Below are 19,442 nucleotides of genomic sequence, written 5' to 3'. Positions count from 1 at the left end.
AATATAACTCCCAGCATGAATGAGGAAACTGGCTCTGGAAGCTATATACCAGCTAATCTGGAGAATACATTGGATTGACGAATACCTAAAGTAAAAAGGTGATAGAAAGTTGACAGGATAAATCTAGTGGAAATTTGGAGCAGGCATTGTGTGCAGAAAAATGAGATAGGCTAATGGTGAAAAAGTGTGAAAGAGAAAAATGTAAGCCAGGGAGACGTGTAAGGACAAAGGAAAAACAGCTGACATTTCCAAATAATGAAAAGCTAGAGAGCTGCTGACAGGTAACATTTACCATAATCTATCCTAACCTGGTATCAAACAAGAATTTTGGAGGTACTGACCTTAGTTTTGCATATTTTGCTATATGGCATGGATTTATTGGTTTGCCTGAACAAATGGGCTGCTGTTTTTAGGTAATGAAAATTTGGCTCCCATTAGTGATAGAGAAGTAGAAATGTCTAATGTGCTGTATTTCCATTCTTGGACAGTCTACAGCCAAGCTTGACAGAACATAGTCAGGGAGATGGCTCAGATGCTGAGGAGCTGTTGCAGAAAAAGCAGAAATTAAATGTGGTGTCTTCAACTCTTGATGGAACCTGTGTGGCAGCCCGCACACGTCCTGTCCTTAGCTGCAAGAAACGTCGGCTTGTTCAACCCAACAGTCTGGTTCCACTATCCAAAAAGGTCTGTAAATTTATAAGTTAGGGCAGTAGAAAAATGGGGAGGGGGGGGTATTGCAGCTGAGTTATATGACATAGCTAAGTAACAAATTGGTGGACTTACATATTGATCTTTTGCCCCATATCATAAATTCTGCTTAGAGTCCCTCTGCTATTCAAATAAAGTGGATTTATCAGTCCTTATGTCAGTGGAAGTTTTTTAGGCTATCCCTGTTAAATGAACTTGGCATTGAGTAGGAAAAACTGGGAGAGAGATACATTTTAAATCGTGATCATTTGACTGTAGAAATGGGCAGAGGAAGGTGGTTTCATTTGTTCCACTATGCATACTGTTTTGGGAGGTAAGTCGCAATTTTAAACACTCTCTTAAGCTTAATTAATGGATCACTGGACCAGTGGCATTCTTAAAAGAAGAAAAAAGCATGCCTGTTGTAGAATAACTCAGGAAAGGATGTTGTACAGGTACACTTAACAGAAAATATATCAAATCATTTTTAAGTAGTTGACTCTTCTATTTTTTAAACACCCCCCCTCCCATTTAAAAATAGCCATTCTACAGTAAGTATTTAAGGAACTATGCCTTTTCAGACAGACTAGGGCAAATGTTGTATTGGCAGTCAACAAATTTAATTTTGTATGCATAAACAGAAGACATAGTACACACAGAGTGTACTGTATAACCAAAGTAACCAGATTTTTAGATAATCATTCTAACTACTTCAGTATTGAAGATCAAGTGTTGCAGTGCTCACTCTCTGAATCAGAAAAAAAGTGAAGACACTTTTTCCAAGAACATAAACATTTAAATATCTTAATTTGGGACTATTGTATCATCATGGATACTGATACCTTTGAACTTGTGAATAGCAAATATTATGTTATTAGATGTAAATAGAAGGTTCCTAGTCCTGGATGAAAACTGCAATGAGGGAGGCAACTGCAAAAGCTAAAGTACAAGTAGTTTGCCCAAACACCAGAGAAAGCTCCAACCCTGTAGCTCAAAACCCTTCTTTACATCTGCAGTTGTCATTCTTAGGCAGATTCAGAGTCAGTCTCTTACCCATCCTGTTCCCTTTCCACTGCCATCAGATCAGGCTCTTTAAATGCTTTGTTATAGCTTCACCATGTTCAGTAACCCAAGTCATATACTTCCATCGCATTGATTCAACAATCAAGTCAACTTCAAATTTCCCTGGATCACTCCCAATCCTTTCCTGGCTGCCCAGTGCCACTCTGAGGTTTCCTTCCTTACCAAGCAGTGGCAATAAAGCCTGTTTTTCCCTTTATGTTTTGGGCAGTCAAGAGCACCTCAAAGCAAACCATTGATCTTTGGCCATCCTAATATCCCATGTTGTGAAACCTGGAGTAACTCTGCCGAATGAAAATGGCAAGTGATTGGTAACTAGGTCCTCAGATTGAAAAAAAGTGCAAATTGATGCCGTCTTCTAGATTGATGGATTCCAGCCCTTCTCCCTTTTTCATCTTATGTCTAGGTTCATCGTAACAACATTGGGCAGTGTGGCTGTGATGTGAACCCTTTGTGTGCTCTCTGTGCTACTCGAAGCTCATTGCCTCCAGAAATCCAGTATGAAGCCCCTTTGATGGAGCGTCTCTCACAGTTGGATTTCTGCATCCACCCTGAACTTTCATTCCTAGATGGTAAGAAAGACCCCATTAGCAGATGTGAGTAGTAAAAAGAGCTGAAAAAAAGTCAGCTGCTCCTTCCAGGCTAGCTAGGAAGCCATATGTAGGCAACAGTAAGAACCCTACTTTTTTATCCTGTCCTGCATAGAATGCTTGCCTGAGGATGATCCTTTGGAAGCTTTTTTTTTTTTTTTTTTGCTTGGACCATGGAGAGAGGCAGCCAGCCACAGGGGTTGTAGAGGTTGATCAATTTTGGATAAGAGAGGATCTGGAAAGGCATTTAATTTGGCTCTCCTAGGACATTGAGCTGCTTTAGCACCAATGTCAGGCATCCCTGACCTAGTTAGCCAATGACTGCATGACATGTGCTGCTAGAGACCTAGTAGATAGAATTTAAAAAATTGGGCATCTCTTCCCCCAATCTTTCCCCTGCCCTCAGCCTGCTTCTCTCTTCCATATGTGAGATTGTTAATGTTCTGTCCTCATCTTGATAATTTGATATGTGACTGGAAATTTCCACATGATGTAATAACATTGTAATAACCTTGGTGAAAAGGATGTTAATCAGGACTTTAAAAACAGCTAAGATAGTGCCATCTGGGGCTCTTGAGAGAAAGTTGCTGCTCTGAAGCATTTGGTCAGGGGAAAAGGCTGTCTCTTGGCAGGTCACGATGCTGTTTTGGCACAGTCAGATGTTGACTAGCAGTACAACAGAGAGGAAAAGTAAACTCAATAATCAATTGGATGGGCTGATCAGAGAGAAAAATTGTTTTTGTTTCTTCAACAGTGCACTTCTGTATCCATGCACACAGGTAGCATTATTTTACTGCTACAGTGCAGCCTTCTTAGGTTATCTGCATTTTCATGATTTTCATCATTTGTACTTTATTAACATGTGGCTAGAGTAAAGGCAGGAGACTTGATTAGCAGATTAATTTGAATTTTTCTGCTGGGTGTGTTTGAAATTTCAGCTCATCCTTAGCCTGTTATCCAGACTACTTTTTATTAATATCTGAATTCACACTCTCATCAGCTGCTCTCTCAGTATCCAACTGCCTTTCTTACCTTAAGCCCTGCCCTTAGTTTTAACAGTGCTTGTGTATTGCCCTTTTTTTTTTTTTAATATTCTGGGCAGGTAACTTATTTTCCAAACCAAGTGGGTGCAACTACTGTGATATGACTGTCCTTCGCTTTGAAGTAGCATGTTTCCCTGAAAATAAGGCTCAACCAGAAAATAAGCCCTAACATGATTTTTCAGGATGCTCGTACTATAAACCGTACCCCCAAAATAAGCCCCAGTTAAGATCGTCAGCCAGATAGATGCATTTAGTACCGTATTTCCCCCAAAATAAGCCCTAATGCGTCTTTTGGAGCAAAAATTAATGTAAGAGCCAGTCTTATTTGGGGAAACATGGTACCATGCTGGGAGCTGCACTCCAAATGTGGTAGGCAGTGGCAGGCCAAAAACTAAATTGGATTTTGTTTCATTTGCATTTGCATTAAGCATTAAACATGATTACTGTCTAAGCATATACTATGGAATTTTTTCCTTCACTTTAAAAACTATTGTTTGCTTAATATTTTGAAACACTCCAGAGAATGCACAGAAAGCTTTGGGGTGGGGGTTATGTGTGGATAGGATGTAGCCTTGTATCCTTCTGTTGTGTATGTGCTGTAAAGAAAGGTACACATATTGCTTTTAACCAGGTTTGTGGGGGTATGTTTGTGTATACCTCATACCATTTTCATGCTTTCCTTTATCTATTGAAGGGTGCCTACACACTTATCACATATTGTCTAGTACCTTGCCTTACAGGCTGCCTGCATCACCCCCAGCCCCATTTCTCCTGGTCATGTGTGATGTTTGTGGTTTCTTAGAGTTCCTCCATTTCACACACATACAGAAAACTACCAAACAAAAAAATGAACTGCCAATGACAAAGTAATTGGAAGTATGTTTTAGTTGTGACTGGATAGTCTAGGGCTGTGTGTGTTCATTGGGTAAAAATAAAGCACATGTTTTGGATAGATGATGAATCAAAATTGTATTTGAGAAGTGATCAAATTGACTTTTCATTTATGTGGGAAAACTTCCTTTAACTCAGTGTTTCTATAGAGACACCAATTCACCTTCAAAATTTTACTGTAGGACAAACATGCTGTCATTCATATTATTTAGTAATATCCTAGTTATAATTTAAGGGGCACTTGATATTGACATTATTTTAAGAAACTTATTTTGGATTTTAACAAGACATTTTAATTCACTCAAGTAAAATGCAATCTAGGATATAAATCTAGGTCTTTTGAATTTTCTCCAGGGAAAGCTGTTTGTATTTCAGTTGTAGGGTGGCAGCAGCTGCTGTTGCTGTCAGGATTCCAAGTAACATACCCATAGCAAACAAAACTCTGAGGCAGGTAGATTCCTCAAAGAATAAGTTTATTGGATATGTCATATTGGCACAGGCTGGTGAAAACCGACTCTGAATATTCCTGTGGTTTTCACCTAATTAAAAGTAAAAGTTTGTCACTTTCCCAAAACAACTAGTCACATGGCCCAATTAGGATACAGTCCAGTTGCTAGGTGACATCAGTCCCCTCCTTCCGAACACCTGCAGGAATGTCCTTGGTTCCCAAGAGAAAGTATTTTGTTTTGACTATATTAACCCAACTATCTATTCCCCCCTCTCTGTCCCTTGACTCCAGTGTGTTAGCACTGAAGTCTCAAAATGGCCTCAGTCAGGCCATTGTGGGTCTTTACACACAAAACTCTTGTGTCCTCACTGGAGGTGAAGCATGCTCAAAGAGAGGGACTATTTTTCCTTTCTCCATTTTCTTTCTACCCTTTCAATCCCTACAACCTTAAAGCAGTTTGCAAATAAAAAGAACAAAAAATATACTAATAATGTAAGAACAAAATCTTATAAAATATATAACAGCATCATAATCAATGCAATAATCATCTGATGGCTTTTCTTTTGGTCCTCATGCAAAACAAAAAAACCATGCCACCTAGCTGTGTTGTTGCTGAAGGCTGTGTTAGCTCAGAATTCCAGTTGACTCAAGAAATCTGGAGAGTACAGAGTTAGGATAGCTGCAGTTCAGCCAATATTGGTGTTTTCATTACTGGGTGAAAGTGGAGGACTCCATAAATATGGCTTATTTTTTGCTTCTGAATGGATATATATTTGGTCCATGATAGGTATAAATCCCCAAATGTATTGTTAGATAGATTTGGTGATGAATGTTCTGCATTCAGAATATGCCATCTTCATTCTGAATGTTGTCTGATAATTGTCTCCTATTGGTTTTTTTTTTTGTTTGTGTATATGTGTGTTCATTTTTCTGCAGATGTACCAGTGACCTTACACCTTCAGAGCATGTTGAAATCCCAGTTACAGAACAAGCCCTGTGAGAAAATGAAACCTCCCAAAAAGCTCACATTGAAGCACCAACCCACTGTGCTTCCCAGCAGTATCTCTGACTCAGAGCGCAAAGACCGTCACAAGCTGGTTAATACCTTTTTAGCAGCAGCCAGTAAGTGCCTTCATTGATTTTAATCTTGAATTGTCAGGAATTACAATGTCCTGCAAAGACATAAAAGTGAACCAGGATTCCATTTTTAAATGTGATTAATGCTAGTGCCCAGCCTGAAAAAGGAAATAATAAACAAAAGGCTGCTTCTGAGAATACACTGAGTACTTGGCTCTCCCATAATAACAGTACACAGACTCTGAATTTAGGCAGGGCTTCAAGGGTTATAGACAGCCTGGAGACCCAGCACCACTTTCTGCCTTTGGAGGTATAAATTCTGGCAGTATGTCCTGTTTTAGTAGTAAAAGAGGGGAGACTAACAAGTCTCTCCCTCACAGCTTTTTGTTTTGTTTTGTTTTGTTTATTGAAGAAATGTGGCTTTCTGGGGGAGGGAGGGGATTAAGCAAAGGAAAGGTTTTGGGAAGCTCATCCTAAAGCTGCCGCCTTTTATACAGAGGCAGAAGAGCTTTGCAGCCTCTCAACGGCCACTTGATCAGCACAGAAAGCCCTGAAAGTACCCACCATTTCCACAAAGAATTGTTGGGGCCTTGAAAATGGCAGCTGCTTCCAGGAGGCATGGGGAGCAGACCCGAGCGCTTCAGGGTCCTGTTGGGGCAGGATAAGGGGGTGAAGAGAGAGGCAGGGGCTGTTCTGACACAGGTTGTGTAGGCAGATGCAGGCATCAATAAAGTATTTCATTGCACTGCTAAACCACAACAGATGGCCCTCCAGGGGTGTTGGTAAACCACCACTCCACTTTTCCCCCAAAACCAGCCACCCCCACAGTCAGTATAACTGTTGTGGCTCCATTGCCTGAGCCTGGGCTATCGACAGATGCAGACTCTGAGAGTGAGGAAGAGGAGTTGGCAAGACCTCCCTCTCCAGGACCCTCCTCTCTGGCAATGCCTCCGGAGGACACCAAAGGCCAAAAGATAGGCTCAGAGCCAAGCACGTCCCCGCAGCCAGAGGTGGACAGTGACGAAGGAGATAAGTGCTGGCTGGACCCTCGCCAGAGGCGCAGGGAGAAACGTGCGCAGCAGAGGGGAAGGCATGCCAGAGATTAGCTGAGTCACTGGACCACACCCCACAGGGTATAAATGTGGGTGTGGTGGCCGGTTCAGTTTGTGACGAGCAAAAACTAGAACTAATCCATGATTTCTGCGTTACTGGACTTTGCCTGCTTTATCGGACTGCATTATTGTTGAAAACTCTGCCTGTTTTATCGGAATGCTGGCAGGCTAATATTTGTTTTGTGTGAGTAAAGTCTGAATTGGCAGCTAGCCACTGGGTTGCTGCCAGCTTTATTTTCAAAGAATTTTGTCGTGTGGCTTATTAACTCCGGGCCGTCTGTGGGGGTGCGTGAGTGGAACGGGGACAGAACAATAACACAGTTCCACCAGCTGAGTCCAATAGTCACCAGAAACAAGACCCCAAACAGGAAGAAAGGTGAAGACCACAAACCCAGTGCAGAGGTTGCAAAACAACGTCTGTAAGCCACAATCCGGAGTCAGAGTCCACAAAGCAAGGTATGCAAATCCAGAGGCTGAAACAAGAGTTGAAGTCAAGGTTTCCAAAAATCAGGGGAGTGAGTGCTGAGAGAAACAGTTGTTCCCGATGAAGGCACACACATACCCCCGCCCTCTGATTAAATCAGCCCAAGCCATGTGTTCCTTCTGAGGAGGGGTGGGGCAGCCTCCTCGCGAGCAGCCTAGCAGACTTCCTCTAAGCTTCCCTCCGCTCCACTTTCTGGGTGGGGGAGGTAGCTGTTCCTCATCAGAGGGGATCTGTTGTCTCTTATCACCACTGCCTGTCTGCAGCCAATCCTCCCCTGCGTTTGTGAAGGCAGGCAGCTCCCTGTCCGGTCAACCACTTCCCCCAATTCCAGAGGAGCCTGGGGTAGCATCATTCTCAGCCCCTGGACTCTCCAGATGTTCCAGGGGAGATGTACTATCCCTGTCAGATGGTCCCAGTTCCAACTCCTCTGAACCAGGATCCGATGGGGCCATGACAGGGATGTTGTAATATCCCTGTGGTCGGTCATAAGGGTGAATGACCACAGGGACACTTCAGCTGTAATAACTTTGAAACAGGGTTGCATATAGTTTTGGGGTGTCAGTCATAACTTTGAATCATCATTATGTGGCCTGTTGTTTCTCAGGGACTACCTGTAATGCAGCCCCACAAGATTGTAAACTTTTAACGTGATTTTATGTTATAAAACTATATTATATAATTTATGAAGCCCAAGACAATTCCTCTTCACTCAGTATGGCCCCAGGCAAGCCAAAAGGTTGGAGACCCATGTCCTAGACCAGGGGTGTCAAACTCAAGGCCCGTGGGCAGGATCTGACCCACGACATGATTAGATCTGGCCCGCAGAGCTGCCCTGGAAACTAAGGAAGGAAGCAAAGGACCAGCCCGTGGCGCCTTGGCCCAGCCCAGGCCAAGCAAGCGCTGATGTACAACCCGGTGGCAGCCATCTGGGCCAGAATGCAGTCAGCCTTAGATCGATGGGGCCACCCTCACCCCGCCCCCTAGGTGTGTTGAGGGTAAAACTTCCCTCTGCATAGTAGGCAACAGACCGGACAGCAAAGAGATACGTTGCTGGTTAAACACACAGATACTCACAGACACTGAACGGTGAAAAAAAAACATTCTTTACTCTTAGTGAAAAAACAAACTTGGTTTCTCAAAACAATGATAACACGTCTTCGAATAATCACTCTCCAACACAAAACATAGTTTGCTTACAGTTCTCTTCAGTCACACACAGTCCCTCTTCAGGAGATCAATCATCAAATAGCAAGAGCAGGAGCTCCCAGGCTTCCTGTCTACTTTTATGGCTGCCTGATAATAGCACAGCCAACCATTCTTCTTATATCATTTAAAGTCACAAACATAGTTTTTCTATATATTACCTACCCAACCGTAGGATAAATATCCAACATTCTCCCCTTTGGGTAGCTTAATATATTTACAATCTCAAACCATATTGTTCACATGTATCTTTATGTTTCCTACTTCCTTGTGCTTTCGTGAAATGATCAGCCACATTGTCTTCTGATGCACAATATACAAGTTCTATCATCTTGTTCATTATACACTCTCTTACATTTAGATACCAAAGATCTGTATGCTTCGTTCTAGTTTTCACAGCTATTCGTTGCCATTTGAATCGCTGCCTGATTATCTTCGTATACTGTTATAGGATCTCTTATATTTATTCCTATATCTAGCATCAGTTGCTTAATACTAATCAGATCAGTACATAATAAAGATAAACAAGAAAATTCTGCCTCCATTGTAGACATACTCAAATGCTTCTGTCTAATTGAACGCCACCATATCAAAGACTTTCCCAGAAATATAGCGATTCCTGAGGTTGATTTCCTTGTATTTACATCTGTTGTGAAACTAGCATCTGCATAAGCAATTATGGGTAAATCTTCTGATGGTTGTAGATATAATGCATGATGCATGGTATATTTCAAATACTGTTAGGGAATGGGGTTGAGGGGTACCCCGGACCGTGAACCAGCTCATGAGCAAACACACTGGGACTGAAATAAATCTGACAGAGTCATCTTGTGTAAAAATATAATTTACTTTAAAACATTTAAAAGGCACTATGTCTTTAAAAAAGTACATTAGTAAAAAAGTCTTATCTTGTTTATGTGAAGCAAGGCTATCTCCCTAGATTCCTCTCCACAATACCGAAACAGTTCACAAGAGAATAAAGCTAACATGAAGATAAGCAGCTTCGGCGTCGATACATCATCGAGGTAATAGAAGGGCGGCAGCACAAACTTCACAGCTAAAAGTCACCTGAAGTAAAAACAGTTCAAACAGCAAATGTAGCTTGAAGTTTGTGGGAGGAAGAATGTCCAGCAACAGCAGTCCCGATGATAGCTTGCGTGCTTCAAAACAGCAAAAGGCAAGCATCCGTAGGAGTTTCTCTGCAACAGCGTCTGGAGTCTTTATTTGTGCTTCTCCTCCCATCTGCGACGTTGCACTGAGCTCTGCTTGCAGCTTCCAGCAACAGCTCTTGCATCTAGGCCTAAACAGTGTTAGGCCCGAGTAGCAAGCGAAAAGGTCCTTGCTTATATGGGGAGTTAACCTGCAATTAACTAGGGCGGGGAAGGCTTGCAGGTAATTACAAACAGGAGATGGCTTGATTGAGACCATACTGTTTGTGAGTAGGCAAGTAGCCACAGCAATCCTGGAAACACTCGTGACAAATACCTTAGGATACGTTTTGCTCCCTGCCAGTGTCTTTCTGTAGGTTCCTTGTTAAACCTAGCCAATTGGGTAACACTATAAGAAATATCGGGCCTAGACCAATTGCTGATATATGATAAGCTGCCAACCAGCGATTGGTAAATCCCTTTATCAAACAACGGACTGTTTACATCAGTGTTACAATAGTCTTGAACCATAGGTGTCTTTGATGGTTTACATAACTCCATCCTGAATTGTTTTAATAAATTATTGATTTTATCAGTTTGGGATAATTTAAATCCTCCCCTGGTTTTTTCAATTCGTAAACCCAGGTATTGTTGTATCTCCCCTAGATTTTTAATTCTGAAATGAGTTTTTAATTGATCAACAATCCTGCTGGTCTCTTGTTCGTTTTCTGTAATCAAAGCTATGTCGTCAGTAAAAAGAAGTAATAACGACACTTTACCATCCCTCTCCATTCTAAATAAACATGGATCTGCTAATCCTGCTTTGAATCCAATCTTCTCTAATGTTCTTACAATACACTGGTTCCATTCGTACCCTGACTGTTTTAACCCATAAAGGCTTTTCCTTAATAACCAACAGTCAGACGTCCTATTCTCCTCTAATCCTGAGGGTTTCTTTAAATAGATTTCGTGCTGTAGTGGTGCATGTAGGTATGCAGTCTCTGCATCCAGATGATTAACTATATATTTATATCTAGCTGCCCATACCAACGCTGCTCTTAGTGTAATGGCTTTTAAACTTGGAGCGAATACCTCATCATAATCTTCAGGAGATTGATTAAATCCTTGAGCTACCAGCCTAGCCTTATATATTGGTTCACCCTTTATACCAGTCTTTAATTTATATATCCACTTACTACCGAGTATAGTTCTACCTTGTGGTATTTTTACAGTTTCATACACATTTAAATTCTGCAAAGATTTTAGTTCTTTAGTCATCACAGATCTCCACACTTCCTTGTCTTCAGGTGGAAACGTGGTTAACTCATTATATGTTGTAGGAACTTTGTTTATTTGATAGACCATTGTTGCCTGATACCTATCAGGTGGTCTTGTTACTCTATTCGACCTTCTTGGAAGATCAGGACTTACAGATGGTCTCTCCACCTTCACCTGTTCCTGTACTATGTCCTCCTCTACCTCTTTGTTCTGGATTTCTGGCATTTCATTAGTAGCTTCAGTCTGAGTTTCAATGATAACCTCATTCTCAGTCCCCAATTTATTCCACCTACATGCTCCATAAACTTTGCATTCACACTGTTAACTACCGTTGTTGTTCCTTTTAGCCAAAATCTGTAGGACCTGTGGTTTGAATTATAACCAACAAATATTAATTGTTGTGCCCTACTCTGGCCCTTACGTCTTAACTGCGATGGAATATGTACCCATGCAGGTGACCCGAATGTGTGAATGTAACTCAAATCCGGCTTCTTTCCATGCCATACAGTATGGGGAATTTTCTTAGTGGTTGTATTTACGACATTGTTCAAGAGTGTATTTGCACACATTATGGCTTCTCCCCATAGACTGGCCGGTAAACCTGCATCAGCTAACATTGTTCTCATCATTGCTTGTAAAGTTTGTCCTCTCCTTTCAACATATGAGTTACGTTGTGGTCTATATGGAGCTGAACATTTATGTTTTATACCAGCATTGTCCAACATTGATTTAAACCTCGTGTTTACAAACTCAGAACCGTTATCAGTTACAATGGTAACTATTTTTTGCTTTGTTTTTCTCTCGACAAACTTGATCCACTGAACAAAATACCGAAATGTATCTGTCTTATTCCTCAATAGGTAGCAAAAACCATACCTGGAGTAATGGTCAACTATGCTTAGGACATAACAAGCACCCCCTAGACTAGTTTTCATTGGCCCTATTAGGTCAGCGAATACCACTTCCAGTGGTCTCTTCATTTTAAATCCGTCACACCTATTGGCAGGGAGTGTTCTGCTCTTTTGCTGATTACAAATATTGCAATTTAAATACTGGTTACATGGCTTCAGCTTCAACCCATCAACTAATTTAACAGTTTTCTGCAGCATCTTAAAACTGATATGCCCCATTCATCTGTGGAGCAAATGAACACATTCGTCATGTGGTTTGACGTTCGAGTATACAGCATTTGTAATGTGATTATTAGATAATACATACAAACCATCTTTCAATTTTCCAGTAATCTTCGTTCCACCCTCTTCAATTAAACAATCATTATCCCTAAAAGTTACTGTATATCCTAGCTTAACTAATACTCTAACCGATAATAAATTAAAGTTTAGATTTGGAACGTATAACATATGCATTTTTTCTTTTACGTATGGACATATCGCCGTTCCCTCACCACATGCCTTTAGCTTCCACCTGTTTGCTAAAGAAATCTTATTGTTACTGGGCAACATTTTTACAAAATAGTTTCTAGTTCTGATAATGCACAGTGACGCCCCGCTATCAATAACCCATGATTCGTGGTTAACCGGTGCCTTATCAGACATAGCTACATTACATTGTTTCCTATCTTTAACCATGGTTGTTTGTTTCAGCCTTCTACAAAACTTGGCTATATGATCCTTCTTGCCACAATTAAAACAATGTTTCACAGCATATACATGGTTATTTGCATTTGCATTTACATTAGTCGACCCAGGTTCTTCTCTCAGCTGTTTTCTTTCTTCTCTCCTTCTGGCCTCTTCTAGTAGTCGCGAGGTTACATTGCCCAAAGTTAGTTCTTGCTGTGTGAGGACTTCAAATGATGTTACTACGTTGTCGTAGCTCTCATCCAGCGATGATAACAGTATATAAACCTGTTGCTGCTCAGCAAAAACCACCTTCTGATGTAGCTCTCGAAAAACACCTTTCATGTAATTCAAGTGTGTTAACATGTCACCACCCTTAAGGAGTCGTGTGCAAAATAACTTTTGTGTAATGTTAATTTGTGCTCCCACAGTGTCGCGAACATAAAGCCGTCTCAAATTACCCCAGCATCTTGCAGCAGACTGTTCACCCTCAATGTGAACAAGCTGGGTATCGTCTAGAGTCAAACCAATTATACACAATGCACTCTCATTTTTCCTCTGGAACTCCGCTATCTTCCTGGCATCCTCGGCATCGTCAGCATTCCAGGAGGTCACATCTGGTGGGTTCTGCACTACATCCCATAGCCCCTCTTTGCGCAACAGTAGACTGCATTTGGTGGACCAGGATTTGTAGTTGGTGCCATCCAGCCCGGTAACCAGTGATAAATTTGGAGCTTGACCGTGTGCCATCCTCACCAGGATATGAAATATATCAGAACGCCTGGAGGAGTAATGTGTGTCGCAACTCCCTTATTGCTGTAACCGGTACATACAACCTGGGCCCATAACCGGTGTTGAAGGTAAAGCTTCCCTCTGCATAGTAGGCAACAGACCGGACAGCAAAGAGATACGTTGCTGGTTAAACACACAAATACTCACAGACTCTGAACGGTGAAAAAAAAAAAACATTCTTTACTCTTAGTGAAAAAACAAACTTGGTTTCTCAAAACAATGATAACACGTCTTTGAATAATCACTCTCCAACACAAAACATAGTTTGCTTACAGTTCTCTTCAGTCACACACAGTCCCTCTTCAGGAGATCAATCATCAAATAGCAGGAGCAGGAGCTCCTGGGCTTCCTGTCTACTTTTATGGCTGCCTGATAATAGCACAGCCAATCATTCTTCTTATATCATTTAAAGTCACAAACATAGTTTTTCTATATATTACCTACTCAACCGTAGGATAAATATCCAACAAGTTGCACGGACAGGAGGCAGCGAGCACACATGGTGTTTGGCGTCTTCTCCCACAGGCTGACTGCGTTCTCAGCACCTCTTTTTCACCCAGGACGGCAGCCCCTGTGTGCTCGCCATCTCCTATGCGTATGCACAGGGGGCAGGGCTGAGGCAGCTGGACAGTCCCTTGCTGACTCCAGAGTGGCCCCGTGGGTTGGATCTAAGGCCGGGCGCAAGAACCAACGCCATCCATGTCCAGGGTGCACTGCTTGCTCGCATGTGCAGGCCTTAATGTTTGAGTGCAGGAATGAAGCCTTCAACTGAGCGAGAAGGCACCGTGGGGCCAGGCCTCTCACACCCGCATCCAGCCCACCAGAGTTTGCCACACTAAGGGAGTAATGAGACCCCATTTTCCCATGGAGCCCGCCTGCATTCAAATGGGGCATCTGTGTGCAAATGGGTGTTTGGAAATGGAGCAATCTTTGAGGGCAATCCCGCTGCTGCGCCTCCGCTTTCTTCAGCTCGGATGCAGCCAGGGCAGCCAAGCTGCTGGCGCTGGCGCCGGGAGCCACCTGAGCAGCCATGATTCTCCCCTCCCCAGCCAGCCAGCCCCACTTGACCTATTCCGTGCCTGGCCAGCTGGCCGGCACAAACCCTCACCATTCTTCTCCTCCTCCTCCTCCTCCTCCCCGCTCAAGCAGTGTTGGGCTCAGCAGGACAATAGGGTCTCTCATTCCTCCCCTGGCACGGCGAACTCCAACGGGCTGGACGCGGGTGCGAGGGGCCTGCCTCTCGGTGCCTCCTCGCTCAGTTGAAGGCTTTGTTCCTGCACTCAAACAGTAAGACCAACGCATGCGAGTGAGCAGCGCACCCGGGCCACAGACGGCATTGGTTCCTGCGCACGGCTGATTCCGATTCCACAGCGAACTTCCTGGCTCCGGCCACAGAAAGGAGTTGGGGGGGAGGAGCAGGAGACAGGCACCGCAAACACTTTTCGCGCAGAGAATGAAAGTTTCTGGGTCCCTGATTCTCTGCAAAAGAGGATGCGTGCCTGAACCCACACAATATTATGGCACCCAGGAGCATCCATTCTCAGCGCGAAAAGCATTTCCAAGCCAACTCTCCTCTCCCTCCCTCAAAGGCAAAGAAACAGCAGCAGTGGGTCTTAGTGGGTCAGGGAGGCCTTGAGAGCCTGTTCTATCACTAGATCCCCCATGGCCTTCCCCACCCTGAGATACCTCATGTGCACTTAATGAATGTGCACATTGGTATTCTTGAATTGTGAGCTCTTAGGAAAGTATCCCCTCCTTGTGTGTTGCAATCAGCCATTTCCAGGAGGAAAAACAGGAAAAAGCAGAGTGGGGAAAATATTTTCCTTTGCTATATTTGCAGTCTGAATTAGACCATGGCAGGGTCCCTACAGGAGAGTCCATTTAAGGATTATGTATTAATAGAAAAGCAACTAACATACCTCTGTTCCTAAACGCTAAAGCTGTTGCACATAAAAAACAGAGGAACTCTGATCAACTATCACAGCCACCATTTTGACAGTTTTGCTGTACTGTTGTCTGTGGATGCCCCCACTAAATGCAAGCATGGGATAAACTGATTTGTTCTCAGTCTTTTAAGTAGCCACAAACTACTAGCAAAAGTGGCATTTGATCATAAGGCAAGGAGGCACCGAGAAATGTTTCCCCTTTTGCATTTGAGCATCTGAGAAGGGACAGGAAAGGGGAAAGGGAAAGAGGAAAGACAAAGAGAAAGAAAAAGAAGGAAAGAGGAGAAGATAGCAAGGAAGGAAAAAGAAGGAAAGAGGAGAAGAAAGAAAGGAGAAGGAAGAGGGAAGGAAAAAGAAGAAAAGGGAAAAAAGGGAAGGAGGGAGGGAGATTCATTATAATGAGAGGGAGTGAGGGTCTGAGGGAAGTTCTGTCTTAGCACTTGGCCACCAGCAGCCCTGCTGCCCTTTTGCCATCCCCTTGTCCCCTCTTCCTGACCTCTCCTTTCCCATCCTATCGCTGAGGATGCTTTGGTTACAAAGCTGGGTCTCCTTGCAAGGAGAGGGAGTGGGCCTCCTCTGACCCACACACTTTGCCCTCCCGCACACACCATGAGCAACCTGGCCAAGGAGAGTGAGCACAGCAGCAGTAGCGTTGAGGAGGTAAGCGCAGCCAGGCGCCCCCTTGGGGAAGTGGGCGTGGGCTGGGCTGTGGGGTCCCACTGCCCTGGGAGCTCAAGGGCTGACTGGGCACTTACCATCTGCTGCCCAGGGCTCCAGGCAGCCCGCGCCACCATCCTGGGGTCCTTTGTATGGCCTGAGAGGGACAGTGAGACTCCTCTGGTGTACAAGGATTTGGTGCTCGCCCTGCTTTCGCTTTTCTCCACTGGAGACAATGGATCCACCCAGCCCCGCCCAGGCCACCACAGGCGTTCCCCGACACGAGTGATGTTGACCTGGCCATTCCCACCCCAGCCACGCCCACCCCCGTCCCCCAAGGTCAACCACAACCCTGATGCAGCCCTCAATGCAATCGAGTTTGACACCCCTGTCGTAGACTGTTTGACCAGGAAAATCTTTTCAAGGAATCTAGAAGTTGTGTTGGAGTATGAAATAGTGGATTATTTATTGTTGGCTAGTGATATGGGAAAACCATGATGAGTATATCTAGAGTGCAATCACTCTTCTGAATGTTTCATGGTCGTTGTTCCAGAGCTGAAAACAATTAAACATTGGCTGTGTGCCCCTAAATGAGCGAGAGAAAATATGTTTGTGTGCACACACATATGCCTATTCCTTTTTTTTGAGTGGATGATCTGCTTTGAGGATCAGGAACATTGTATATAATTGATAAACTGTAAAGGTAGGTTTATTACTTAAAATAAAGCAAGACACAGATCCTGCTGCTCCTGGTTTTTGAGATTGTTCTGTAGTAGTCAAGTAGCACCATCTATAATTGCACCTTGGGTCTCTTTAGAGAATACTGTATATCTGACACAGTCTTCCAAACGTGGGCCAGAATGGAAGCCAGCCTGTTAGAAGTCATGGCAGGGCTGGGTGCAGCTCAAGCGTTCTGCGCTATAGCAGGCCTTGCAAACAAGGTGGATGGATGAATTGATTTTTACAGCAACTGCTGAATTAATGGGGTTGTCACTGGAGGGCAGTTGCTGCCAGTGGCTCTTTGTGTTGTTCTGGCAGTCATGCTTGTATGGCTTCTAGAGTCTTGTCTAGGCTGGGTCCTGAAAGGCAGGAAAGAGAGGCGAAAGCAGGGCGTTTTCATGGCTCTCTTTCTGTTCCACTCCTCAGCTTGCTCACATCACAAAATCGAGCCAGACAAGGCATACAGGCAGCCCTTAAATGATGTGAGGGCTGCCCCCAAGGTCGAGAGAGCGCCAGAGCGCTCACTTATCCTGATGGCAGTTCATGAAAGAAAGCGATTGCGGGACGGCTCCAAGAGAAGTGAAGGTAGGCTGGCCCCAGCCAGGTCTGTCTGGGGAGAGCTTGGGTTCTGCATTCTGCTCCCCCTCTCCCTTTGGAGATGGTTGCTTTCTGCTTCTGGGAAATTAAAGGGGTAGTGGTGTCACCTGCTGTAGTCTCTCTTGTGTGCTTTAACACCTTCCTTCCTCTAGAGAAGCAGTCCAGCCTGTGGAAGTTTCTCTCACTTAAGTGTGCTCTAGTGATTACTTGATGTCTGTCTGGTGTAATGCTTGTGGGTATAATACAGGCATTGTTTTCACTCACTTTTCTCTTTCTTCCTTATTTCTTCCTTCCTTGCACAGTGTTGAAGCATCATCCAGAGATTGGAGGTCCAAGTTATTTGTCAAGCTCTATGGCCTCCACTGCTTATAGTCCACTTACGCGACAGCTCTCCGCTTCCTCTGAAAATCCCATCTCTCCTGTCACCACAAGCTCCCTGGGAAGCTCCATTGCAGCTGTAAGTACCTTTGGGTGGGGATAAGGGGTTACATGGCGGTTACAACTAAGTTCCATTTCTTAAGTGCCTTCAAGATGCAGTGCACTGCGTGACCTTGACATTCTATGTCTCAAGGTGCTTGACAGCTAATCTTGATTTAGAAGAAAAATTAGGGCAAGGAGGAATGAGCATATGTATTACTTCTGTTGCTGATTTTTTGTTTCAGTTATAGGATATGGGATGCAAGGGTTAGGGTTAAATGGAATTACAGTAGGTAAAATGGAAAAGGAGATTTTTAGCTTTTATGATCATCATAAAAGCCGTGGTGGCGCAGTGGTTAGAATTCAGTACTGCAGGCTACTTCTGCTGACTGCCAGGTGCTGGCAGTTCGAGTCTCACCAGCTCAAGGTTGACTCAGCTTTCCAACCTTCCGAGGTCGGTAAAATGAGGACTCAGATTGTTGGGGGAAATATGCTGACACTGTAAACCGCTTAGAGAGGGCTGTAAAGCACTGTGAAGCAATATACAAGTCCAAGTGCTATTGCTATCAGTCTTCTGAACAATTGGCTTTAGATAGTGTCCCAGACTGCAGCAGAGGAAAAGGTTAAAAAAATCAGGCTTCAGACGTTGGGGAGCAATATATTCTGGGTTTGGGAACAAGGAAGTCATGAATCCTAGTGAAGGATGCTAGCAAAAGAGGTGTGGGGGTGAGAGGTGGCAGTTAAGAAATGAAATGTATCTTCAGTTGCATGCATGGAAGGAGGCCTTTATGGCTTGCACCTTGGATAGGACCATTTTGGGCAGGATTGCAGTCCAGCTGAACTACTTGGTTGTTTTGTGTTTTGACCCAGACAAATTGGAAGGGATCTTATAAAGGAAGTAGGGTAAAGTTGATGTACCTTTCCCCTCCACATAGCCTGCTCTCCCTTCTGTCTCTCAGTCTTCCCATGGCTTCCTCGGCTTTAGCTGTATACCACCACTCTTTCAAGCTTAACCTGCGTATCTGTCCACCCAGCCCTCCCCAACCTACCTATGCCTTCTTTCTGTTTACTTCTCCTTGGCTGCACACACCTGTTCCCCCTGTGCATAACCAACAGCCTTTCTATCCACCCCACCCCCCAAAGTCTCCTTCTGTGTACTTTTAGCTGCTGCCTCATGTTATCATCTCTGATTTTCCCCCTTTCCCACTCTTCCCCATTGCAGAACATCTCTGCCTGGAATGTGCATGTTTTGGACTCAGTAAAAAACTGCATATTCTAATCCAGGCACGACTTCCCAGAACCTCCTGTCCTGTATATGGAATAGTCTGTACATAGGATGATTGGAGTATTAGATTGGGACAGAGCCATAACCATTTGCATTGTGTGCCCAGACTCTAGAAAAGCAAGATAGTGGGGAACTTAATCATGTCTGAAATATTTGTGGTGGAATCTCCAGCTAGACTAGAGGGAGATGTTAAGAGAGGGCTAAGCTTAGAGTCCTTACACTGCAGAAAGTGGCACAGGCTTGACCTCCCCTAGAATCCCTGAAAACCTATCTGACTGTGTTCCCAAAGGAATACAGTCAGTCTGGCAAGGTTCTTGTAACATAGGTGACTAACAATATTTATTTATTTATTTTATTTTTAAATTTATATACCGCCCTTCTCCCGAAGGACTCAGGGCGGTGAACAGCCA

The 19,442-nt window shown here is 43.7% G+C and overlaps 1 protein-coding gene across 1 annotated transcript in view; it reads left to right on the top strand.

The window, feature by feature from the left end:
- Positions 1–19,442, top strand: part of KANSL1 (KAT8 regulatory NSL complex subunit 1) — a 518,506-nt gene that overhangs the window by 394,453 nt on the left and 104,611 nt on the right. The window contains exons 5-9 of the mRNA XM_070944495.1: positions 489–684; positions 2,174–2,339; positions 5,676–5,861; positions 17,160–17,318; positions 17,633–17,787. Of these exons, the coding sequence (XP_070800596.1) occupies positions 489–684; positions 2,174–2,339; positions 5,676–5,861; positions 17,160–17,318; positions 17,633–17,787 (862 nt within the window). The remainder of the gene's footprint in view (positions 1–488; positions 685–2,173; positions 2,340–5,675; positions 5,862–17,159; positions 17,319–17,632; positions 17,788–19,442) is intronic.

This window comes from Pituophis catenifer, unplaced genomic scaffold (genome assembly GCF_029215685.1).
Source record: "Pituophis catenifer annectens isolate HBS135680 unplaced genomic scaffold, rPitCat1.0.hap2 SCAF_5, whole genome shotgun sequence".
In the NCBI taxonomy this organism is placed as follows: domain Eukaryota; kingdom Metazoa; phylum Chordata; class Lepidosauria; order Squamata; family Colubridae; genus Pituophis; species Pituophis catenifer.
The sequence above is the reverse complement of the archived record's forward strand: the minus strand, read 5'-3'. Positions and strand labels throughout refer to the sequence as shown.